This window comes from Apteryx mantelli, chromosome 3 (assembly GCF_036417845.1).
Source record: "Apteryx mantelli isolate bAptMan1 chromosome 3, bAptMan1.hap1, whole genome shotgun sequence".
Classification (NCBI taxonomy): domain Eukaryota; kingdom Metazoa; phylum Chordata; class Aves; order Apterygiformes; family Apterygidae; genus Apteryx; species Apteryx mantelli.
This window is the reverse complement of record NC_089980.1, coordinates 8,430,827-8,455,470: the sequence shown is the minus strand read 5'-3', so window position 1 is coordinate 8,455,470 and position 24,644 is coordinate 8,430,827. Positions and strand designations below refer to the sequence as shown.

Sequence of the window (24,644 nt, the reverse complement as noted above, 5' to 3'; positions counted from 1 at the left end):
ACGACCACTCTCGGCTGCCCCCCAACTGTTCCCCTAGCCCCTCCCGGCTGCCCCAACGCCCCCTGATTCCCCCAAACCCTCCCCTTCCTCTCCCGACCGCCTCACCCCACACGCACCCCACCGCTGCCTCCCCCCCTTCGCCCCCCCCACACCTTGGGGCAGGTAGCCCCGCCCCGCCGCGGAGATGAGCCGACGCCATTGGCTGGCCGGCGCGTGGCCCCCATCAATCACCCAGCGGCCCCCACTGTGATTGGGCGGGTGCGCGGGCTCCCCTTCCCCCACCGGCGCGGCGCGAGGGGCGGCGGGCGCGCGCAGCGAAGGGGGAGGGGGTCTGCGGCCGGGGCGTTGCCACGCAGGGCTCCTGCCATAGCAACCGCTTCCTCCTCCGGGCACGGCGGCCGTGACGTCGGCAGCGTTTCCGCCCGGCTCGCGCCCTCGCCACTTCCCTTCCTGCTGCCGGAGCCCGCGCCGCGCCCAGCATCCGAGGAGAGCAGCTGCCGCCGCACCGCGCTCCGCCGCGCCTCGCCGACACCATGGTAGGGAGCCGGGCGCCGGCGGGGCGCTGGGGTCGGGCGGGGCGGGGTGCGCAGGCTGGTACCTTCCCTTTTCTCCCCCCTCCCCCATCCCCTTCATCCCTGGGGAAGGGGGGGAGGGGAGCGGTTCGTGCTGCCGCATCCCGGCCTGCGCCCCCGCGCGCTGCGGTCGGGTGGTGCTGCGCCCCCCGCCCGGCTTGCTCCGCCCGCCTCTGAACGCCAGGCGGGGGCTGCGCCCTCCCCCCGCTCACCGCGCCGCCACGAGGCGGTGGAACGTTCCATCCCCCTGCTTGAGGCGATGGAACCTTCCGTGCTCTTCCGTCCTCCCCCGCGCGAGGCGATGGCACGCTCCGCGCCGCACGCGGGCGCCAGGGGCGGACGCGTCCATTTGGCGGCGGCTGGGGGAGCTGAGGAGAGCGAGCGAGGCGGGAAGAGCGGGGCGGGGGGAGGGGGGGAACGACGGCGGCGGGCTCCGCCGCGGGGCGATGCGCGGCCCCTCCCCGTGCCGCAGGGCGCGGCCGCGCGGGGGTGGGGGCGGGGCGGCGCGGGGGGAGGGGCGGTGGCGCCCTCCCCCCCCCACGTGGGGCTGCGCGACCGGGGGGGGGGGGTGCTGGGAGCTTCCGCCGGGGGCCGGGACCGGGAGGGGAACCGGGCCGCGGCCGCATCCGCCCGGGCGGCCCGGAGCCATCTTCCCTGAAGCCGCGGGGTTTCGGGCCTGGCCTAGAAACCGGCGGCGCGCGGGCGATGACTCGTCTGCGCCGCGGCGCGGGAGGGCGGTGCTGGTTGCGGGCGCCCCTCTGTTCGCCGCCGGTAATATGCGGCGATCAGAGGTGCTAAACCGCCCGTTGCGATGCCGCCCTTAATCGGGCCCGGCTGGAATCAGCAGTCCTCGTAGCAAACAAAAGGGCGAAGCCGAACGGACAGGAGGGAAAATGCTGGTCGTGACAAATGCATCTTTACAGCGAGCGTTCAAAGGAACTTCAAATGCGAGGGCTCTTACCGCGGGCGTTGGAGGGATTTTCTGTTTGTGCAGTTCCAAGATACAATGCTGGAAACTGAGAAACAGTAAAAATGTAAATACACACTGACTTGCTTGTTTTCGCGGGCTTTCAAAAAAAAAAAAAAGGCAAAGGACTCCTTTAATAAACGGGGTGGAATAGACCCGACAGCCATTGTGCTTCAGTATAATTCATTTTCTGCAGTTGGATTGCCTAGACTACAAGTTTGCATATTTATTTAACTCAGACTACTGAGATTGACAAATTCACTTGAATTAGCTCATGCAGTTTAGTTGCTGTCCTATTTTGGCTTGAGTTGTGCACAAACACTTGTCCAGCAACAAACATTTGTGTGTTTTAACATACTAATGGCAACAGACCTAGTAAAGTAAAGGGATTACGTATTTAATACATATTTAAGCCTACATACAGCAAACTTATTCTTCACAGAACCAGCTGACAAGATATACTACTAATCTCCTTGCTTCCTTAAAAAAAAAAAAAAAAAAAACGAGTTAAAGCATCTCTCCAGGACTCATCTGCAGCATGGAACATAGCTAATGGAAGCTGCAGATGAAGCTGCTAAAAGTCTGACAAGACTTGCAGCTCTTGTTTGAAATAGGCTTGTCTGAACAAGCTAGCTACCACCTCTGCAGTATGCAAACCGAGTTTAGAATGACTATTCAATGTGTCAGGCTTCATCTTGCTTCAGAACTAGACAATTCCCCAGTCAGTCAAAACTAGTGTTTTTTGTAGTAATCCCCTTTTTGGAACAGGGTCTGGGTTTTTTTTAATTATTATATGTATATTTTTTATTTAAGATGCCTTCCATTAGTAGCAAATAAACTTGCTTGTAGGCAAAGAGTGCAGCCCTTCTGGCAGAGTGCAGTGATAACAGCAGGAGGGCATAATTCAGAATCAAGAGCATTGGATCTTCTGCTTGTGTGTGTCAAATAACTAAGCCTTATGGGCAAAAGTTTCTTTGCTACTGGATTAAATGATTCCATGGTCTTTGGAAGACTGTGCAAATTATTTTTCGTGGTTGTTTGTCACTGCCATTCCCAAATCTGTGTAATTGCCAGGTACATATGCCTCATATACAAGGTTACAGCCTCCTGACAAGTGGTAGTGTGGGTGTTGCTGGCATGTTCCCACTTGCCCTGTCAGAGTATCACTATCAAGAAGCTCCTACGGGAAGCAAGGGCTGACCTTAGATCTCATGCTGTGGAGACCACGAACAGCCAAAACTTGCATCTAAAGCTGCTCTGAGCCTTCGCTTGCCCGTCTGTTCTATATTTGCAGCTGTCTCCAAGAAAAGGATACCTTGGTAACAACCCTTTAGGATGCCCAGAGAAGGCCTTCGAAGGCTATTTATAAGGATGAGCTTTGGGTTGCCTTAGGTGTCTGGAGGACCCCAAGGAGATTCTTACTGACACTTGGGCTCTTAATAGCTCCTTTCTGTGCTGAATGTGTTTCTAAGAAGCTTTGCATTCCTCTAAGAGTTCTGTTACATACCAGCTTGCACCCGTACTGCTTTCTAAATGTGTGTTTCAGCACAGGAATGGGTACAGCTCAAAGCTTCTGCCCTGCTACTAGCTACCATGCTTCCCATTTTTTCAAAAGTGTTGCTGGGATTGCCCTTCTTTGTGGCTATTGTGTATGCTACCTACCTTAATAATCATCAAGAATGAACTTCTTGAGAGCTGAGAGAAGATGATGTTTTCCTATTTGGCTGAAAGCTGAGGAAGTACCTCCAGGAATTCAGAAGAGAACTTTTTTTTGCTTTTTGTAATTGTTCTCTTCCTCATCTGTTCTTGTCTAGTTGATAATCTTTCTTTTTATTTTTTTCTTTTTGGGGGGGGCAGGGAAAAAAAAAGCTGAATAGACTTCTGATCCCTTCCCCCTTCCCCCCCCCCCAATAAAAGAGACCAAATAATGCAAAATAAAACACTTCAGTCCAGCTGGCAAGATCTGCCTACAAGTGATATGCAAATAACTGTACTTTTTTGCTGTTTTATGGTGTGTAAATAATGGCCTCTTACACAACAGGCAGTAAAAAGGCAGTTATGTTTCCTTTCATGCTTCAGATCTGAATCAAAGCTTGGGCCTTTTTCAGCAGCATAGACTGCCTGGTATAAAAGTGGGTGTCTGAACTATCCAGCTGTAGGTAGCGGAGGGAATAAGCTTATTGAGACTTAGGAGATCAGTGGTGTTCCCAAAGTGGTGCTGGTCTTTGGGGTGAAGTCAAATTAGTCGCTCTGTGTGTTGCCTCCTTCCCTACTCAGTAAAGTGGGAGTGGTGTTATAAATTGGGTTTTCTTGAGTGCTCTGGTACAAATAGAAGGCAAAGTGATATTGAAGATCCTTAGATTTTTAACCCCCTACATTTTCAATCAAGTTGTAGGCCATCGCACATTTTAGCTGTAACCTTTTTGGAGGCCTAATTTGGTATAATCTCTCAGTCAGTTAACTGCAGCCAGATTGTATGACCCTCCCTACCCTCCAGCTGCTCTTGGAGCTGACTTGGCTTAGTTCTCCCTTCAAGATCTCAGTGCTAGTGGTGTCCCAGGATATTGCATAGCAACATAAGGGACAGCTTTGGTAAGGGTACTGTCCCAGAACAGTTGCGTGGTAATGGTTTTAACTGAAAAAATGCTTGTCACAGAGATGTCCGATGACACATCACTGAGCCAGATGGAAATGCCACGTGGTTACACAAACAGTTCTGGCAGCACAGGCGGGGGGTGGCAGCAGCGTTTTGAAAATAGATGGAGAGGAGGGTACACCAGGCCTAGGGGGAACATGGCATTTGCTCACAAAACCGAGAACCAAGTATATGCTAGTAATTTGACTAGCAAACAAACCAGGAATACTTGAGGAATATATTCTTGGTGTCAAATTCTGAAAAAAATGAAGTTTTTCCAAGAAGTGAAAGTTAACTCTTGAGAGGCTGTAGAAATGTGTGCACGTATGGTTCCTAAACAAAACAAGTCAAAAACTGGTTCTTGAAAACGTTTCTGTAGATAACAGATATCACTGTGGAGGGCTTTTAGGCTCTGATCACAAGAAAGAGAACCTACACAGTAAAATTGTCAATATTTAAAGACAAACTCAGTCCTTCAAACTTGTCTTGAGACAAACTAAGTCATTCATTTGAAACCTTGGCTGTCTTACAGACAGAACAAAGAGGGTTTGGGGTTTTGGGGGGGGGGGTTGTGTGGTTTTTTGTTTTGTTTTGCTAAAATAGCTTAAATGCTCAAGGAAAATACTGAGTTCACAGTGCTTCCCAACAAAACGCAAGGCCAATTTCACCGTGTCAGAGTTTCATTGGAATGCAGGCTTGCTACAAATCCAGTCTATCAGGCATCTGTCATGCTTCTTGGTTTTGAACTTGCTTTCTGTATGTAGGGAACTTTGGGGGGGGGGGAGTTTGGGTTATTCTGCAATCTTCCCCTTCCTTTATTATCACTCAAAGATCCCATTTAGATTAAGTTTCAGTTTTAGAGTAGCTGGTGACGAGGGCGAGATATTGGAAGCCGTTAATGGAGACAGCTGGAGACAGCTACTGCAGTTGGAAGACTGCTAGCCAGAAAGCGCTCTCTTTGCATTGTGGGATTAGGGATGGCATTCTGCTCTCGCAAGGCTTCTGCATTGCTTTGCCCTTAAGGCAGGAACATCATGGCTTTGTGAAAGGAGTAAGAAGTGCTATGTTACTGCAGCGCGTGCTGACAAGGCATTTAATGCAACCATTACCTCATGTGCCTACAGCAGTCTGTATGAAAATACAAAGCAGACGCTGGTACAAGGGATCCAAAAAAAATTACAACTCCATACTGCCCACAAGATATGCTGCCTTTGCAGGAACTTGTGGGGAAGAATTAATTTTTGTTGCAGAACTCCCTTAAAGCAGACCTACAGGTCTCCCTGAATATGATCTACTGCCTCTTCATTTTTCCATCTTCTAATTAGGTGACTTGCCTCCTTGCTGCTTCCTTGTTTCAGTTAGTTTAACAGGCACTTTGGTTAAGACCCTGAAGAGCTACAGAAACAGGTTGGCTACCTGACTGTAGCTGTTTTTTTGCAGCTGTATCCTCAGAACAATTTAAGTTGGTGTTATCTGTGTTGCAGGGTCAGTCTGTCCCCTGCATCAAAATGTAATCAACTTTTGGTCTTGTATCCTTTGAGTACATGCAACATATACTGCTCAATGAACAGCCACCCATATATATAGACCAGATTTGGATAACTGCTTTAATACTAAACATGGAACAAAACCAAGCTAGCTCTGCCTTAGCCATGCAGTATTCAAGCCAAAATGCGCAAGATAATAGTGAATGTGCTGTCTTGAATCTTCTGAGCAGAACAGTATTGGGCCAAAGAAAAAATGCAGACTAACAAATAAACATTTATTCTGTCATTACTGGCAGGGTGGAGTTGTCTCACTAGCTATTCTTCTGGACAAATGAGCAGAGACATGGTTCAAATGTGGACTGAAAACATGTACTTTTAAGTATAGCATTTCTCCTTATTCCAGTGCCCTTAACAGTCATCCTGTTGCTGCCCTACACAGAATGATTGCAACCAAATTACAACAAAACCTGCCTAGGGTTTGGGTTTTTTCCTTTTTTAAGAATGTTTACAAAGCCATCCTGGCTGGTGCAAACCTACTTGGAGGCTTGGAGAGGGAGCCCTGAAGTTACAGAAGTGTATCCTCTTTTTGAAAGCAATTAGTTACATTGTGAGTGCAAGTTAAAAGTGTTAAAAAATCTAGAGCAGTAGATTTCAGACATATTTCATTTCTAGGTTCATTTCAACCCATATTGTGACACAGCTATAGGGTTTTCTCAGAAAACAAATGTGCATTGTCCCATAGCTGCTGGTATCAGCCTGTGTAATAAATCTAGGGGCTGTACAGCAGCTGTGAAAAGGAGTAGCATAGGCTAATAACAGCCTCTTGCTTTGAAAAATAAAAACTGTGTTTTGAGTGTTGTTCCTTCTGCTTCTGGTCAGTCCCAGTTATCTGCTGCAGATTAACAGTGAATTTTAGTTTCCAGACTGAGTGCTCTCAACATTTTTGGAATTTGAATCAACTTGCCAGCAGCGTTCAATTTCTTTATAAGGATACAAGTTGTCTCCCAACTTGGAGATGTGTTTCTGGCTCTGCAATAACACAAGCATATGCTTTTGGCCACACAGTTTGCGTCAACTTGCAGCTCCATTGCTGCTGCTTCCTTCTGACTCTCTGCTAAGAATTAACCTTGTCTAAGTAAGAGAAGTAAACTATTGATAACAGGAACTGGTGCAGAGGAGTTGGTTGTTGTGATCTTGGAGCAAAGATCAAGAATTGATAAAGGCAGAGCTAGATGGCATTAACTGCTTCCATAGGATTACTAGACTCCTCATTCCCCAGATAGTTCAGTCTTTCTAATCATTTTCTATTTGAAATCTTAAGCTTCTTGCAAATCTGTATACTGGCATATAGATAGATAGATATGGATAGATGTATGCAGGTAATGATGATATCTTTTGTCAGCTACTGAGATGTCATTAGCTAGAAGACAAACCTCAGGGAAAAAGAGTTGTCCTGCATTAACTTGTGGATTTGTCCTTAGTGAATGATGCAATAGCTTTAGTCACTCCACTCTTTGCTTTATTAGGGCAACCTTATATATTTAGAGCCTTCCTAAAGAGGAAGGTCTTAACCTACACCGACTGGAGGGAAGAAACCTTTATTCTTTAGCCCTCAATCACATTGTGACAAAGTACAGTCCCTCTGTATGGAAGAGGTGAACATGGGAATGAGTTACTTTGCTTGGTGTTTGCACTCGAATTTGTCCTGGAATAAGCTTTCTCCATTAACTTTCCTTGCCTTATTGAAGATATGCAGAAGGATGGCTGCCTGCCAGGCAGCTGAGGCACAGCAACTTACTCCCTGTTCTGTGTGTATGCTTCTACCCCAAAGTAAATGCAGAGGAATTCTAGGTAGATTATCCTTAATAGACAAGCCATGCATTGTAAACCTCGAGGGAGGCCCTTTTGTATTTGAGTAAACCTTTGAAGAGTGCTACTCTCCACACTGGAAAAAAGCTTCTGTCTCAGATTCACTACTGTATGAGATGGACATCTAAATCTCCCAAGTGCTGGTTGTGCAAAATCAGGGCAGACTCCATGATAATAGGTTCTGCCGTCTGTGTCTGCATATGCCAGCTATGTGCTTGGAACAGTCCTGGACCTGCCTTCATTGGGTTAGCAAAACTACACCAGCTATTGGAAGCTACAGAAGGAGAGCTGTTTGTAGAAAAAGAAGAATCTGGGCTCATCTGAGGTCCTGTATCATAATAGTGCATGGCAGGCATTGGTAGAGGCTTTAAAAAATACTTTAAGTAGTTGTCCAAGTCAATAACTGTATCTCAAGGACAGGCACCTGAAAGTTAGCACTAAGCAGTTCCCCTTCCCCACTGACTTCCCTGGTTCTGCAGCTAAACTGCTGTTTCTTTAAAACATTTCCACTCCAAACAAGGCATAATGTTCCAGGCAAATGAATCTGTAGAGCAGACGTTTTGGGGCTGGGCTTAGAGGAAAGCTAAATGACGTTTAGTCTCTTTTTCAGTTGGTATCTCTCACACTGGCTTTACCTGACTCTTTAGTCATGCTGACTGTGTTTATAACAGCGATGTGTGACCATTTACACAGAGGGAGGAGGGTGGCTTCTGAGATATAAATTGCCATATCTGAAGATAATGTCATTTGAATCTGGAAGACCCAAAAGCAGTAGGGGGAAGAAACAGTATTAGAAAGAAGTCTCACTGTTTATGCTGCATGCAGCATTTTGAACAGATAAAGATGACTGTTGGACAGGTTTCAGTTTGCTTTCTACTGTCTAGGCATGTTGTTCTTCTAGCATTCTCTACTTGTCAGTGTGGCTCCCATATTTGCAGCATTCCCCTCTGCTGCCTTTAAGCTCTCAAGCTTTGCTGCACTCTGAGAATAAAACTCAGGTACAAGTGCCTCTACCCTGCCACCTCTATTTTCTTTCAACCTTCTCAAAAAAGCAGCAGACTGAAAATACAGTTCAACCTCTTGTCATTCTTGCTAGGTCTTGTCCTCTTTAATCTGTGCAGTTGCTTTTAAGATGAGATCTGTAATGCTGCGTCTGCACCTCCTATTACAGCTAACACAGGAGTGTGCCACTAAGTAATTTCCCCTCAGACTTCCAAAGGAAAAAAAAAAAGCAACTTCTAAAAAAGAGCAACTTCTAAAGGCTGGCTTGTTCACAGCTAAAAACTGTGCATCCCAATACCCCACTACATCACTTTTGATCTCTGAATCAAATAAATGCAACAAGCATGGAATTTGGCCATGCTTTACATAATATTCCAAAATCTGATTGCAAGCACGCTAGCAATGAATAGGAAACTTTGTACAGAAGTGATCCTTGTAGACTTAACAAATATCTAGCAAAATTAAGCCGTTGCAATGCCAAAGGATCTGCCACAACTGGATCTTCAGGGCAGTGGGGGTACGCATGTAAAACTACTCCAAAATAGTGTTCCAGTATAAGTAGGACTGTGCCTTCTTCAGAATCATTTTGGTTTGGCAGCTGGCTGTGGCCAGCTTCGGGACTCCAGATTCTTAACTTAGCCCGGAATAGGAGGGCTTGCAGCCTTTTCTGATTTGACACTCAAACCATTGGTAACTATTGCCAATATCACTTGTCTTCTAGCCTCAGATTTAAGGCAGGCAGTACAGTAATGCAGTTGTGAAAGTTTGCAGTGGTAGCCCTAAGGGTCTTTGCTATTTTGTCTCTGCAGGCATCTGGAGTACAAGTTGCTGATGAGGTATGCCGTATCTTCTATGATATGAAAGTGCGGAAGTGCTCCACGCCTGAGGAAATTAAGAAGAGGAAGAAGGCTGTCATCTTCTGCCTCAGTCCAGACAAAAAGTGCATTATTGTGGAAGAAGGCAAAGAGATTCTAGTGGGAGATGTCGGTGTGACAGTTACCGACCCTTTCAAGCACTTTGTGCAGATGCTTCCTGAGAAGGATTGCCGTTATGCCTTGTATGATGCAAGCTTTGAGACCAAGGAATCCAAAAAAGAAGAGCTGATGTTTTTCTTGTGGTAAGCCATATTACCAACTTACTCGTTTCTAGCATGAAGTCCAAGGGTTGTAGGTGAGGTCTGTGAGCGTTTGTATTGCCCAGACCTGCAAGATGGCAGAAACAGTCAGTGATCATGACAGCCTGATGCCTGTATTCTGAGCTGCAGCCAGGAGACATTTCACTTGCTCATAGTAGGATACTGCTTCTGTCCATGCTAGATAATACATGTCATTAATTGCTCTCTCTTTGGTGTACCCCACTAGGGCACCAGAACAGGCACCTCTCAAAAGTAAGATGATCTACGCAAGCTCCAAGGATGCAATCAAAAAGAAGTTTCAAGGTATGTAATACAGCTAATGCTTCTAGCTGTGCCATGTGCCTTAGAATGCTTGCATAGTAAAGCTTAACTGTTGGCTGATTGGCTTTTTATTTAAAAAAAAAAGAAAAAAGCCACTAACAGATGAGAACTGCACAGCTGAAATGCCCTGTGATAGGGCTAAAATAAGCTCCCCACTGTAGGATTTGCCTGAATTTTACAGGCAGGAGTACTGTGCTCAGACCTTTGTTTTAGGACAAGAGCAGGCTTTGCAAGTGTGAAACCACAGCTGTACAGTACAGAGCAGCATGTCTGCACCATACAGCTTAGAAACTATTACATTCTTAACACTGAACTGGATTTTGTTAAAAGCTGCTTCTGTGACAGAGGACTTTCAGCCCTTCAACTGTTGAAATACAGAATCTCGTAAACTCACTGTGCTGTAGTATTTAAAAGTTGACTTGATTTATAGATGCAGTTCGGATTATTCACTGCAATATAGATTGCACGTCCCAATGTAGAAGCAAAGCTCCTTGTTAATCAAGGAGCTGCAGCATTAAGAAATTTCATTCTAAATAAATCATTATGATGCCTCATAGCCAGATAGTATTGACCCCTTCAGTTTCTTTGGGCTTGCACTAGTGCAAAGTTTTGAAGTGGCAGAAAGACAAGAGCAGTGGGCAGCAGCACCAGACAGCTTTCACAAGACAGCTCGCCAATGGATTGGAACTAGCCAGGGATATTGTTGTGTGCCACACATGTGGAAGGTGGGAAAAACATCCTGTGCTTTTTCTGCTTTTCTCCACATAAGGCAAGGTTGGGTTGGGTCCTCCCGCTTCAGAACTGTTAATTCCTTATACCAGCAAAGTCTTTCTAGTCTCTACACACTGAGTTCCCCCTTTCATCCTTTCACTCATCTTTCCGGAGACAGGAACCGAGTCAGCCATCTTATTGCTTGTGTTTAGCTCCCTCAGCTGCCATATCCAGGGTAGGACTAGAAATGAGAAAGGTTCACTCACAAGGTAGCCTGGAATAAAAAGGCTCAAAATCTGAGTGTTGATCTAGTGGAAACTTTATTCTTGATAATTCTACATTGATATTTTGTGCATTTGGTGTGCAGTCAGACATCTCCTGTGACATATCAAAGAAAAAGAATATCCATGTTCTTTAGGCCTTATGAGATAAGGCAGAACTTGCTTGCTTAAATGACCAGACTGCCTGTTCTAATATTACTACCAAGTGTGGTTTTTTTGATTGATTACTAGCATATTGAAATAACTGCATTATTGAGTGTTTTGCCTCTTTTTTTAGGCATAAAGCATGAATGCCAAGCAAATGGGCCAGAGGACCTCAACCGAGCTTGTATTGCCGAGAAGCTAGGAGGCTCCCTAGTTGTAGCTTTTGAAGGAAGTCCTGTGTAGATGTCATACAGTGCCACAACTCTACAAGCATTCCATGTTTTAATATATCAGTTATGTAAAGCAACCATTCTAGGCAAGGGTTTCACTAACTGTAGGGAAGCTGTCTTGTAGAATAAAGTAGATTTTGGAGATGTAGCTCGTATGTACAAATGACCCTAAATAAATCAAGTCTAAGGATTTATCTTGGTGTATTAATATTTACATTGGTTGTCTAGCCCAATACTGTCCCTGGTGGATTAACACTAAAGGTCTCCAAAAATTTTGGTCCAGTGTTGCAATATGATATGGGATGAAAGGGTGGGTGAGAGCAATCTGGTTCCTATCCTTTTTGTTCTAAATTGTAACAAACAAAACTCAGACAATTTTATTGAGGCTACTGGCCAAACTCAGAAATCTTCCCCTGTAACTGTTTAAAATAAAATTTAAAACCTGTAGTTAAAGTTATGTTAAAGCAACCTGTTGGCACCAAAACTGGGTTAAATACTTAGCGCTTGTGGTTGCAGAGCAGTACTAATACAGGTTAATCATGAAGTTAAAATAAAGATAAATAGGCATGCTTTTCTGGAGAAATAGTCCTAATCCACTCTCTCGTAAACCTCATTGTGCTGTAGTAATATCTAAAAATTCACTTGTTCTACAGGTGCAATTTTCTTACTATGAAGTGTCTTGAGGTCCCTTCCAGCCTGAATGATTCTATAAAAATTGCTTTTCTGTCCACATAGTTTAATTTAGAACTACCTTAGTTTCACTAATAATCACTTACTAGAGGATTGGATGTTTCTGAGGCTTTTACAAATGCAGACTCTTATTTCAGAACTCTCCAGTTATGTATAGTACAATGAGAAGAAAACACTTGAAACTCTTGTAAGTGGTGTTCTCAGCCCCAGTCTTTGGTCACTTGGTCCATTTGTCCATAATTACTGTTGATTTAACTTAGTAGAACCAACCAGTCTGATTAATATGGCTTGATCTGGGCTTTTTGTCTGTTAGCTTCTTTAATTCTGTAGAAATGCATGGAAATATCACCTACTAGAAAGTTTGATCTGAAATGCCTTTTGTATGGGGGGCAGAGAACATTCCTGTGCCAGCTACAGAGATCTTAAAAGCTTCCATGGTTCACCAATGGTTGATTAAAGCTGTTTCTTTTGTGTAATCTGTACATGGGAGTTGCATAGAGTTTTCCTGTATGTCTGTAGAAAAAAAAAAAAAAAAAACCCTTAGCCTCCAGTGCGTTACTGTGATATGTTCTGTGCGTGCCAAATTCTAATAGCCTAAATAAATGGGGTTTCCCTCCCCTGGGTCAGTGACTGATTCCTCTCCAACTTCCGGATTAACCCTCCTGCAGGGGACCGTGGGGCCAACTCTGCAGGGCAGAACAAACCAGTGCCCTGCTTGAGCCAAGCACTCAGGAAGCTGGCATGCCTTTTGCAGCTACTGACCTCTCCTACTTTGGAGTGGGAAAGGATTGGGGAAACACAGCCTGGAAAGAGAAGCTGATGGAGGTGGAGAGCGTGGGGCAGAAAGCGTGTTCATTTGTCTGCATAGTGTATACCCTCTTTGGCCTTGCACCCCGTTAACAGCCAGGTGAATGCCAGCCTGCTGCAGGCTCTATCTCCCTGACAGCACCTGGTCTCTTCCTTTTTGGCTTCAGACCCAGATTTCCATGGGGAGGGGAGCTTCCTGGAATGCATCCTGTATTTACAGTCTGACTAGGAAAAATCCAGCATGCATCAGTTTTATCTTGTGCTGCTTTCCCTACAAGACCGGCGGGAGCTTTCTGAAGCCAGCCCAACAAAACTCGTGCAAATACAGTCTGTCCTTGGACTGCAAGCTTTTGCTTGATGTGCAGAGGTAGATGTACTGTCCATGCATGTCCTCTGAAGGCTGCATCCTCAGCTTGCTGAAGCAGAGCAGTGCACTGCAGTGTTTCATCTGTGGGAGCAGGGAAGTAATGGTCCATCCCCTAACTCAGCATGGGTCTTCTCTGGCTGTACTCATAGTTGAAACTTTTAACTGATGGCAAGCATTGACTGCTGGCTCTAACTTGGCACCCTCACAGGTCACAGGGTGGAAAGCACAAGGTTTTCTAACACTAAGAGAGCCACCAGAATGAAGCTTTTTGAGTTTGAGAACAGGAATCAGTTTCTACAGGTGCCTTTAGCATATGTTTCAGTTGGCTCTGAATTTGCCCAAGTGGATAATCATCCCCATAAAAAGCTCCTCCTTGCTTAAGTGTCTGCGGTACTGGTATCTGTCTAAAGTCCAGGTTCAGATAAGAAAACCGGACCTGGTGACACAGTGGGAGTGGTGCTGCCTAACAAACAAAGGGAACTCCCAGCCAGGATTCAACTGATAGGTAGAGCCTCCAGACTGCAGGCATCTCTGCAGAGAAACCCAGCCCAAGTGAAGTCATGGTGGACTTCTGCCTAGGATTTCATTTCTTGGTCAGAAAACTGAGCAGGAGACCCCACAAAGGGAGAAGGAAGTCAGATCTGGAAGGCAGGACAACTTGAAAACCCCTAAGATTAAAGACTGAGGTGCAAAGTGCCCTAATCCTAGTACTTTGAGGAATGGGAGGTCTCAGTAAGAGGCACATGCAGACCCTTTGGGCCTTGGTTGGGTATAATCTCTCCCAGCTACAGCTGATCTAAGTGGCTTTGGCTGCTTTTAGGATCCTCACAGGAAGCCTTGAGGTCTCTTTGAAAGGGTAGTCCTGGATGCCAGTGGTGGCAGTGGCTGTTAACCTGCAGATGTGAATCATGATGCTTCTGATTTGTCCACCTCAGGGAGTCAGTGGGCCAAACGTTACCATCTCCCCGGGTCCTTTGCCCTTCTGAAGTTGGCAAGGATGAAAAGGACAGAAAGGTGTTTCCTCCTGTGACTGTTTCAAATCCTCTGTTAAAAGTTTTTCCCAAATCATCCTGACCTTTTGAAAAGGCAAGACAAGCAATGAGCCATGGCACAAGGGACATTTCCTATGGCAGGGCCAGTTGCTGGGGAGAGAAATTACTTTCTAACAGGACTGCATGAACAAGAAAAAAGTGAAGTGATTCAGGGCTGCTTCTTCCAAAGGAGTGGAGTCCCACCATCAAAAGAAATGCCCTGGAACTGAGATGCATAGTAAGGCCAGTAGATAACCTGATTGCATGATGCTGCACAGCAATTTCTTTGGGTTCCAGCACCGCATCCAAAAAAATGGCCCTTAGACATCTAATTTTTAGCTAAGCAAAATTTTCAAGATCCTGACCACCTGCCTTCAGGGAAGTGGAGTGGGGAAGCAAAGACAGCAGCTCTGTGCAACGTCTACTGAGCCAGGCTACCTTTGTTAGACAGTGATAGCTGCACTTCCTTGGCACAGAACAAGCCACACCAGGCAGCGCTGCGGAAATGAGTCCCCGTGACAGGCACCGGGTGCCAGTGTGACAAAGGAGCTCTCCCTGCACCAAGAGCTTCCCCACACCAGCCTAGCGGCACCAAGCAAATCCAGCTGGCATGTGATCTGGCCCAACTGCAAGGTGGAGGAACGAAGAAGGGAGCCTTCCCATCCCCAGGTGAGATGAAGGCATTCAGGTGCCAGTTTGGGGTGATGGCTGCAGCTTGGAGCTGGACCACAGCCATGCACAAGTAGTGTAGCTTGGCTGCAGCAGGAGCAAAGCTGGTGGAGACCTCTTCAAGTACTGATGTGGGCAACGGTTCTCCAAAAGCCTTTTTTTGGTGGTTTTTTTTTTGGTCCATTACTGGGAAACTGGGGAGAGGAAAGGGATGGGGAGATGGAGCCTGATAATTCAGCCCTGAATGCAAGCAGCAGATGAGGGGAGGGGTGTGTGTTGGACAGGTAATAGCAATATTTAGCTGCTCAAACAAAGGTGAACTTGAGCATCTAAACTGTGGCTAATAAGCCCATCTACCCAGGCTGAAAAGATAGCGCTGGCCATGGCTGAAATCAGCAGAAGGAGCCATGGTTCCCATGTGAAATCGCCACAGCTGGGCAATTGTTGGCTCTTTAAAAAGCACCTGGCTGCAAGACTTCATGGGGTTGTAACATCTTTCCCTCATGAGACTTGTTTTCATCATCATCTTCGCTTAACGAGACCAGCACCAGCACCAGCACCAGCACCCCCCCCCCACCCCAAAGCCAACTAGGAAACTAGGAGATGTCCCGGAAGGGTGTCATATCCTACATGTTAAGGATGCCAACTCCACTCTTGTGCAGCTTTTGAAGCCCCCCCCCCCCCAGCTCATGCAGCTGGCCCTGTTGTGTACTTGTGATGCTGCCCGCTGCCTTCTTGCTGACTGTGTGTTTTGGGGGCTTTGTTACTGTGCTTGTGTTATCACTTGATTATTTTGGTCTGTTTTGCAAAAATGCTCACAATAAAGGAAATCACTGTTGCAAAAGAACAAAGTGAGAAAACCAAAGGATTTCATCACTTCATTGTGCCTGTTACTTGGGGCTGTCCCACAAACTGCTTGTCAAAGGGGATGGCCACCCCAACACTAACAGCACAACACACATGGTTTGGGGTTGTTTTTTTTTTTTTGCAATCCTGGTAAATCCAAGAGTTATCTATCTCCTTTTGGGGGAATGTTAAAAGCCAAAAGTCTACAGACCAAAAGCCAAACATTGACAGAGGCCCAAGCCTACTTAGCATGTCCCATCACATTAGCCACACCCAACTCTCAGTTGTGCTCATCAGAGGACTTTTAGAACCCAGTTTTCCCATGACATGAGTGCAAACACCAACTTTGCCCAGCCACCACTTGATACAAGGAGTGGGAGATGCCCTGACCCCAGGGACCTGGCATCTGGCACCGCCATCCCTGGGGTCAAGGTTTTGGTGAAGCACAGGGATAGGTCAGTGCTGTTTTGGTGGGGCAGGGAACCCGCAGGAGGGTTTGGGAGGAAGCTTTCTCCAGCCAGCACAGCCACACATCCAGGCATCCCACAGGTCCCACTCCCAGCCTACAAGGAAATGCACGCTGGACAGAGAGCGGCAATGGAGGGGAAGCCCTGCAAGACCAGCCAAAACTCCGTGTTAACGCCTCCTCCTTGCAGCTCCCCACCAGCTCCTGCAGCGCTCTGCTGAAAGCACTGGGGCCATTTCTGCAATGAGTGTTGATAGGCTCAGAGGCATCTCATGCCTGGACTTCAAGCATAAAGCTGGGACGAACCAGCCCTTGCCAAACCTCAATTAGCAAAGAGCCAGTGAACCCCAGATAAAAGGGTGCCTAAGCCCAAGGCATCCAATACATCTCAGCTTTTCTCAGCAACCGTAGTGTTTTGTGGTTTTCCTAAAGGGAAGAGGCACAAGCTGCCAGAGCTGCAACGTTGCACCACACTCAACCCAGGCACTTGCTCGCAGGTCCTGCTCTCAGCCCCTTCCTGACCCCTGCTTTTCACAAACCCTGGAGGAACCAAGTGTTTCAGGGCCCTCCTTCCCTTCTCTCCAGGCCAGCTGATGTCAGCATCAGGCTCAGCCGCTTTCTTGTGGGGAGACAGGCACCAAGCGGTCACGTGGCTTCTGCCACTTCCTAAAAAAAAAAAAGGCCTTAAAAAAAAAAAAAAAAGCCACGAGAAGGCAAGAGCTGAACACTGGAGAACCTGGCAGCAAGCAAGGACCACCACGTAGCATGGGCAGGGACAAATTGCAAGGGAAACCTAAGCACAGCTCCCACTGCTGGCTACTAGCCATGGCTGGTGCTGTGCTCCCTCTGCCGGGCAACACGCTCGGAGCTCCACGCTTGCAGACACGTCACCTCCAGCATACTTTCCTCCACCAAGGCCTCCTCCCCCCCCTCACCCACTGCTTTGCAGCAAAAGCAAGGGCACTCCAAGCTGCACTTAGAGCACAAGAAGTACACGTGGCTCGAAGGAAACTTTTTTCCCTTTTGCTCACATCCCTGTAAGAGCTGTTCCCCCTGTTTTTACTCCACAGGAAGGAATGGTGGGAATAGAGGATTCCCTTCTAGCACAACTGGGGTCGTTCTTCAGAGATCCCATACACCTACGTAACCTGGAAGCTTAAAACAAACAAACATAAATAAATAAATAAATCCAGAAGAAGAAAGCAAGGACAAGCTCATTTCACTACAACATCAGTTTAATTGCATCAACACCCAGAAATACACAAAAGGATACGTGCCAAGAGCCCCCCCATCAGAGAGAGAGGCTTCCTTCCATCATATGGTCATGGGCCTTCCTTTCACACTTCTTTCACTCCAAAAAAAATAATTGCACTGATTGATGTACAAATACAGTCTTCCATTTTCACACATTCATGGATTCTGCTGCTACAGAAGGGTCGAAGCCCAGCGCCCACCCCGACACGGTCAGAGTGGCTTCCAGGGCAATAGTTGTACAAAACAGTATGAAGATTCTTACAAACGTATACCTGCAGTGTTTACTGGTATTTTTAAGGTTTCAAAATTAGGTTTTGAGTCACTAATGGCTTGTATCTTTATCTACAGTAAATTGAGCATATATTTTTATTTTAGGAATGTGTAAGGCATTTTGGTAAGTTGAACAGTAAGTTCTAGGTCACAGAGTGATCAAACTGAAGTCCCTTCCTTTGAACCATCCTCTTCCCCCTGGAAAATAAAAGCAGAGAGATGGGTTACTCAGCTGGATCTAACTTCTTACTTTCATAGCAGCTTAAGTAGCACAGCATTTTACAGACTGGTCAGATCTTCCCTTCCACACAGTCAAAATCGTGACAACCCCCTTCTAGCAGAGTGAGTCCCATGGGTTGCCTAGAGCCACCAAGATAGTTGTTGGCAGTAAGCACCACATTGCCTCCACTTTTTGACAACCATGTGACACACATTTCCTTGTGGCCTCCACTGGTGTCAAGAAGAAGGATGGAGCCTCCAGCATGATAGAGGTCGGTTCTGCTCACAGCCCTTCCCAGCAACACCCAGCAAGAACTCGCTCCAGCCCTGAGCTTTCCTCCCAGTCACAAAGGGCTGAGTTGTTCTCCCACCCAACCACGGCCGGATGCTCATGGGGGCCGTCCTACCACCTCATCTAACTCCAGATGCCATCCCAGCCAAGGGCTCAGTCCCCAATCCCAGCTCCTGGAAAAAAATACCGTTTCCTGAAGCTGTTCTTTCAATTTCTTCACTGTTTCTCTCTCTTTGGCCAGTTGGTCCTGGGTAACCTTCAGTAGCTCTTGTAGTTTGGTTGCTGCCCGGCCCAAGTCCTTTGTTAATTTTTTTTCTTTTTCAAGTCTTTCCTACACAGGAGTTGAAAGAAGCCATCCATGTGAGCCTGCCTTTGCAGTCTGGGCTGTTTGCAGGTGACACAGTCCTTCCCCCCACCCCATCACAGTGGGTCTGCACTGAGCAGTCTTGGTGACCAAGAGCTGGAGGCACATCCAGCTCCCTCCCACGCCGGAAGGGCCAAGCATCACCCCATGCTGCAGGGATGCAGCCATGGCTCGCGCTGGCTCCCTGGCAAACCCAGGAGATGCCTGGGCTGAGCCAACCTCACAGGAGCAGAATTATTTCCCAATACATGGAAAGCCCAGCCAGCAAGATTGCTTGCTAAGAAAGCCAGCTCAGGGCATCACCCCCCTCCCTTTTTCATCTTGGCCAACACAGATCTAGGGACTGTGATTTCCATCCTGCTTCACCCCTCAGCCATGCTGAAGCTCACAGCCAGGCCTGGGGCAGGGAGTTACTTGCATGGGAACCATCTATGTTGCCCCAGCATCCCCAACAAAGATAGACCATGTGCGCAGTCCTGCTCTGCCAAGGCTTTTGCTGTCTTGCCTCAACACCAAGCACAAGAAACCAGGGCAGCCAAATCACCTTGAGATGCTGGGCCTCTTCCATGTCAGAAGTTGCTGCATTTTCAGCCAACCTCAGCTTTTCCAGCTCTGCTTGCAAACTGCATGCAGAGCTTTGTGCCTGGAAGAGAGAAACATGCTCAATTAACACACTAGCTAATGATAGCAGATATCTCCCGCATCCTACCTCCATACAGTGAGCTAGCAAGGCCCCAGTCCCAGGTGGGTCTACCTCTGATGAAGCGCTAGATTATACAGCTGCAGTCAGATGGCTGGATGTGTTGGGTTTGCTATTCGAAGATGGCATTTCTCTCCAGAAGCAGTATGAAGCCCAGTTAAAGCCCTGAATCCTCAAGGGAAAGTGCTGACAAAAAAGGGGAGACTTGGAAGGGGGCACTTTCAGGGTCCAGCAACTGGGGTGTTTGCATGGTGGCTTTGGCACAGCTGCTGTAAGAAGTCTCCTTTGCTCCAGAGGCATGAGGCAAAGTGTGGCAATGTCCCAGATGAAGGCAGGGATGGGGAAAACTTCAAATTAATTCTTGGGCTCTATTAGCCAAGAACTCGAAAGCTTCGGAGGAAAGCTGACTCTGCTTTACATTTCAGCCCGGGGGCAAAGCTCCCGTATGCTCCACATCAGAGCAGGGATTGCAGATCCAACCTAGCCATAAATCCTCTGTAAGACAGTCATGGATGCTGGCAGAAAGGGCCCTTCCCTCTGCAGAGGAGCTTGCCCATGGCCCCTCCACAGCTCTGGGGCTGATCCCCAGCTCTGACAGCAAGCTGCTGTCCCCTCCTCGCCTCTGTCCAACTTACTTCCTCCAGTTCCAGTGCTAACTTCTGCCTCAGCGCTTGCTCCTTCTCCACAAGGGCTTCATTATGCTCTAGCTGAGTTTTCAGCTGCATTGAGAGAGAGAAAAGACCCAGAAAAAATATGAAAAAAAAGAACTAAGGACAGAGATCAGTGAGTGGGGACACTACCATGAAAGCTGAGCTACACAGAAGAAACAAAACCTGGAGCATTTCCCAAGGCACGGAAAGACCGTAGGCACCGGTATCCCCTCCTCTCTGCACAAAAGCCGAGAGGATGCCGATGGCAGGCCCAGAGCTCAATTTTGCTTTGCCAAATTGTGCCTGCTCGCAAGGCAGCACAAGCTGGGACTTGGGACAGGAAGCGAAACACAGCGGAGGACGTATCCAACCAGTGGCCACACTGCGCCAGATGAACAGTGCCCTGGGGAAGGCTCCACAGTTAATGGGATTACAAGAGAGAAACGGAGTCTTGCCCATGGCAGCAGCCAGCTACCAGCAAGAGGTGTTAGCCTGAAAGACAACAGTCACTGCTAATTCCTTCAGTCTGACTCCAGCAAGGTGGACAGAGCTTTTACACTGATATGGGCTCTGTAATCCTAAACCCCAGAGGAGGCCTCCAACGGGGAAGGATTCGCAGCCCAGCTGTGTCAGGGAGTCCTCCTCCTTGCTGGGGTCTGGGCTTCCTCCAAGGCAACCCAAGCAACGCCCTTCTTGGTTCAGCGCGTGGCGGAGCCTGGTCGAGGGTTCGCGGTGTCCCTGCAGCAGCGCTTCCTGCCTGCTTCCCCAAACCAGCCTGCCCCTGTCCCCCCAAGGGGGACGACATCAGGAAAGCCAGATGGTGACGCTCTTCCAGCGGAAATAGGATGGGTGGTTAAGGGGGCCGGGGTCTGGCTTCCCGGGACCTTGGTGGACATGCGCCACACATGCGGGACAAAAGACAACCCCACCCGGAGCAAAGCCACGTGCAGGTTTCCATGCTGTTAGAGACGGTGACACAGGACAAGGGACACGGTTAGAGGTCAGTGCCTTCATGGGCAGCAGTCTCACCACCCTAACCTCGAGGGGCGCGGGCTCGCTTTGGTCAGCTTGTAACCCCACTACTCCATCCTGCGCGTGGCTCTTCATCTCACTCAACTGCTGCCTGACCTGCAAGGAGGACCAGCAAGCCTGGCTCAGTTACACACCCACACACAGCAGCCATTGTAAGACCTGCAAGGACCTACAGACAATGCTCATTGTTTTTTTTGCTTGCACATGAGCCAAAACGTTTGGAAAAATGATCTCTGGTTCGGCTAGACAAACTGTATCTAACCTGGGCAGTTTAAGACGTTATGGCTCCTAGGTGTGCAGACCTGCTCCCACCTCATCTCCTCTTAGTTAATCACTCAGCCCTTTGGTTTAAAACCGCTCCAAAGGTTTGTACTGACACAGTCGGGCTGTTAAATGAAGCAGCCAAGGCAGGGTGGTGTGTTCAGAAGGAAGGGAAGGTTGCTGGATGAACACAGATGCGTTCAATACTTACAACTGCTTGCCCATTTAATTAAAGTTAATGACTACCCAGCAGCAAGCTCTCTCTAGAGGAAAGGGCTGCACGGGCTTAAGTGAGCTGGACGATAATGGCTGCAATGCTCAGAAGAGCTGCAGCACCTGAGAGAAGCCGTACCCGAGGCACCAGGTGGTGCCTCCTGGCTTGCACTGCTCTGAGCAGGTCTGCAAACCAGCGATACCACCTCAAAATTCTAAAAACAAGAGCTTTGAACGGGGACATCTCCTGACCCTTTGCTCACTGCAACAGGGCTTAAGGAAGCCCTGAAGGGCTGCAGCGTGACACTAAAAGACTCCTAGACCTCGTGGGCGAGCTTAGCCTCCAAAGAATGAAACATTTAAATATTAGAAGGCAAAGCAGCAGCTGCTGTTTCACAACCAAAAAGTGTAATTAAAATCCAAAAGCCCTCATAATTTTGGCAGTTTTTTGGCTCTCCAAGCCCTCCATCCCAGCCCTCTCTCCCACTTACCTGCAGAAACTTCGCCTCATCCTCAAATCTTTTAAGTGATTCATATACACATGGGACATACGACCTAGGTCTTCCCACCCAAGGGGGGACTGATGGACCCAACCTTCTGCCCGCCCCAGGGGCTGCAATCACAGAGTCCAACGCAGCAAGAGCTGGGGTTTCTGCTACACGCCAGCTTGCTTAAGCCTTGCTGCTCTCCCTTCCTTCCCAGCTACCTTCACAGGAAGAAAGGCAGGCTAATATAATCTTTTCCTAGCTCACAAACATCCACTTTGAAAACTGGATGAGTTTTGTGTGCAGAAGTACCAAGTTCACCTGCGTCCTGGCTGTATGCTCCTACCCTCTCCAAACGTGCGGTGAGGAGCAAGGTGCCACCAGGCGGACCAGCCCTGCATCGCAGCTTGCAAACTGCCCCGCGGCAAAGCAGCCATCCTGCATGCAGGTGTACTGGTCCCTGCAGTGAGGCTGCAAGTGTCCCCCCTTACCAGGGCCAGCTCCTTGCTCTGCTTCTGCATTTCTGTCTTCGCTGCCTCCAGCTGCTCCTGGGACTCTGATAAGAGCTGCCTCAACTGACAAGGAGAAACAGAAAACAGAGAGCAAGCGATAGACTTAGGGCTTCAGTTTTTCCTCCCACTCACCCCTCCAAGCCCCTGCAGACCCCGCAATGTCACACAACCACTCAGCCCAGCTGTGGCCCCCTCTACCCTGCCTTGCTGCCCTCCTGTCCCCTAGCCCTGTCACCCCAGGGGTCTTGGCGGGGCAGGGGAAAGCAGTTCATTTATACACTTGGTTTCAGAGCCCTTTGGCCCAGGGAACCATTTTTTTAACACAACATCTTCTCAAAGAGGCCATGATGGCATCACTTGTTAACCTGCCTGCTGAAGCCTGCTCAGAGAGAGCGAAGCAGCTTTGCCTTGCTCGAGCCACAGAAATCCCGCAGTCTGCAGGCCACCAAGGAGCAGCAGATAACATCTCCATACAGATCCCCCTGCCTCAACCCCCTACCAATGAATCTCCTGACATAAAATGTCTACAAACCAGACTGGGGCATACATCTCCATCTACCTTTCCCTTCTGATTCGCAAAGCTGTGAAGGCCCAGGGCACTCCCCATAAAGCCCCCTGATGCAGATGAGGGATGAATCAGGCTTAGAAGAACGAGAAAAGCAATGTAAGAGAGCAACAGCCACGACACTTACAACTTCAACTTCTTTTGTATAGTTTTGGCGTTCAGAACTGGCTGTCTCCAGGTGATTTTGCAGCTGTGCTTCCAGAAGAGAGATGTATTCCTTTAGCTGGATTAAAAGGAAAGAAAGCAGAGGGATTTGATTGTGTTTAGGTGCAACACTTGGACAACAGCATCCCAAACACATCCCACGCTGCAAGCATACCTTCCCCAGGGCAAGTCAGGAGACCAACCCTGACTCAACCGAAGCACAACACACATCCATATGGCACCTGTGCAGGGCATACAAGGGGCCCTGGCACAGCCTGAACCCTCTCCAGTAGCCAAAAAACCTACCTGGTCTGTGCTCTGCAGCTCTGCTTTCAACTTCTCCACCATGTCTTCAAGGGATTTCAGCTGGACTTGTGACTAAGCCAGAAACAATCAGAAAAGGTCAGTAAATAGCATTTCACTTAGATCCCGAATATGTTTCACACAACTAAAAACTGCCCAGTGGTTCGCTCACACCTCTCTCACTTCATCCTGCACTCAAGCACAAAAGAGTCCCAACACCACACTGGAGCTCCACGGCCTGCAGCCAGCAGGAGCTGCTCTTCCGAGGGGAAGCTTTAGTCCAACAAGCTGAGGCTGTAAATTGTGGAGTAAGGTAATAGATTTGCCTGCAGGACTTGGCTGCAGTCAGCCTTCAACACCCGTGAAGCTGGCACCAAACCCAGTGCAAGTTTCCTATCGAAAGTGCCTTTGGTTTGGAAGCAGCGAGGTATTTTTTCCAATGAGGCATCATGGGTTTTGCTATTAAGAAAAGCCACGCTATCCAAAAGCTCAAGGCATGGGGTTCGCATTTAAACCTGGATTTATTTTTGAAGAGGACTTCACGTTGCTGAATACTTTGCAATAAAGGAATTCATCTTTTCTCCACAGAGACACAGAACAGCCCTGGGGCCTGCCCTAGTTATGATGTTCATCCTATCACGCACGCTGGCCATGCTGTCCATAAACACCAGCAGCCACGTCACCTCCATGCAATCCTACGCTAGATTTCGGTGCAAGGCAGCTGGCAGCACTGGGACTTCACAAGCCAGCAACAGGCTGAGAATTTAAAGACCTCTTGTACAATAGCTCCCCCACCTCTTTGCAGTCTCAATTAACTTAACTTAACCCCATGTGACGGGGAGCAACCAGACTGTGAAAAGTAACTTCAGTTCGGCATTTAAAAGGAAGGAGATAAGTCAGCTTTGCAAGAAGGCATGATCAACCAAGTTCTCCTAGACACCAGCTAAGCCCCAAGAGCTCAAGAAACATGCTCCCCCTGAAACTCCTGGGCAGCAGCAGCTCTCTGGCAGCTGCCAGCTGGTGTTTTAACCAGTAAGAGCGTACCCAGAGTTAGCAAACAGCTGGAGCAAAAACAGTGCACAGCATGTGGCTTGGACTTCAGCTCCTTTCTGAAGCCTCAACCAACACCAAGGTCAACCCAGACTTTGAA

The 24,644-nt window shown here is 48.0% G+C and overlaps 2 protein-coding genes across 5 annotated transcripts in view; one reads left to right on the top strand and one right to left on the bottom strand.

Annotated features, from left to right (window-relative positions):
* Positions 1 to 403: 403 nt before the first annotated feature.
* On the top strand, positions 404 to 11,548 carry DSTN (destrin, actin depolymerizing factor). The gene is made up of 4 exons (XM_067292649.1): positions 404 to 536; positions 9,342 to 9,649; positions 9,894 to 9,970; positions 11,258 to 11,548. Exons 1-4 carry the CDS (start codon positions 534 to 536, stop codon positions 11,365 to 11,367), a joined length of 498 nt encoding a protein of 165 aa, XP_067148750.1. The 5' UTR covers positions 404 to 533; the 3' UTR covers positions 11,368 to 11,548.
* A 5,899-nt stretch (positions 11,549 to 17,447) lies between these two features.
* RRBP1 (ribosome binding protein 1) overlaps positions 17,448 to 24,644 on the bottom strand; it is a 73,226-nt gene continuing 66,029 nt past the window's right edge. For 2 of the 4 annotated variants that reach the window (XM_067292639.1, XM_067292638.1), the window contains exons 17-24: positions 23,498 to 23,569; positions 23,175 to 23,270; positions 22,462 to 22,545; positions 21,018 to 21,107; positions 19,965 to 20,048; positions 19,174 to 19,272; positions 18,453 to 18,596; positions 17,448 to 17,952 (exon numbers count right to left, since the gene is read on the bottom strand). In XM_067292639.1, the coding sequence (XP_067148740.1) occupies positions 17,914 to 17,952; positions 18,453 to 18,596; positions 19,174 to 19,272; positions 19,965 to 20,048; positions 21,018 to 21,107; positions 22,462 to 22,545; positions 23,175 to 23,270; positions 23,498 to 23,569 (708 nt within the window). In that variant the 3' untranslated portion in view covers positions 17,448 to 17,913. The remainder of the gene's footprint in view (positions 17,953 to 18,452; positions 18,597 to 19,173; positions 19,273 to 19,964; positions 20,049 to 21,017; positions 21,108 to 22,461; positions 22,546 to 23,174; positions 23,271 to 23,497; positions 23,570 to 24,644) is intronic. The other 2 variants (XM_067292640.1, XM_067292641.1) reach the window with 2 other exon arrangements.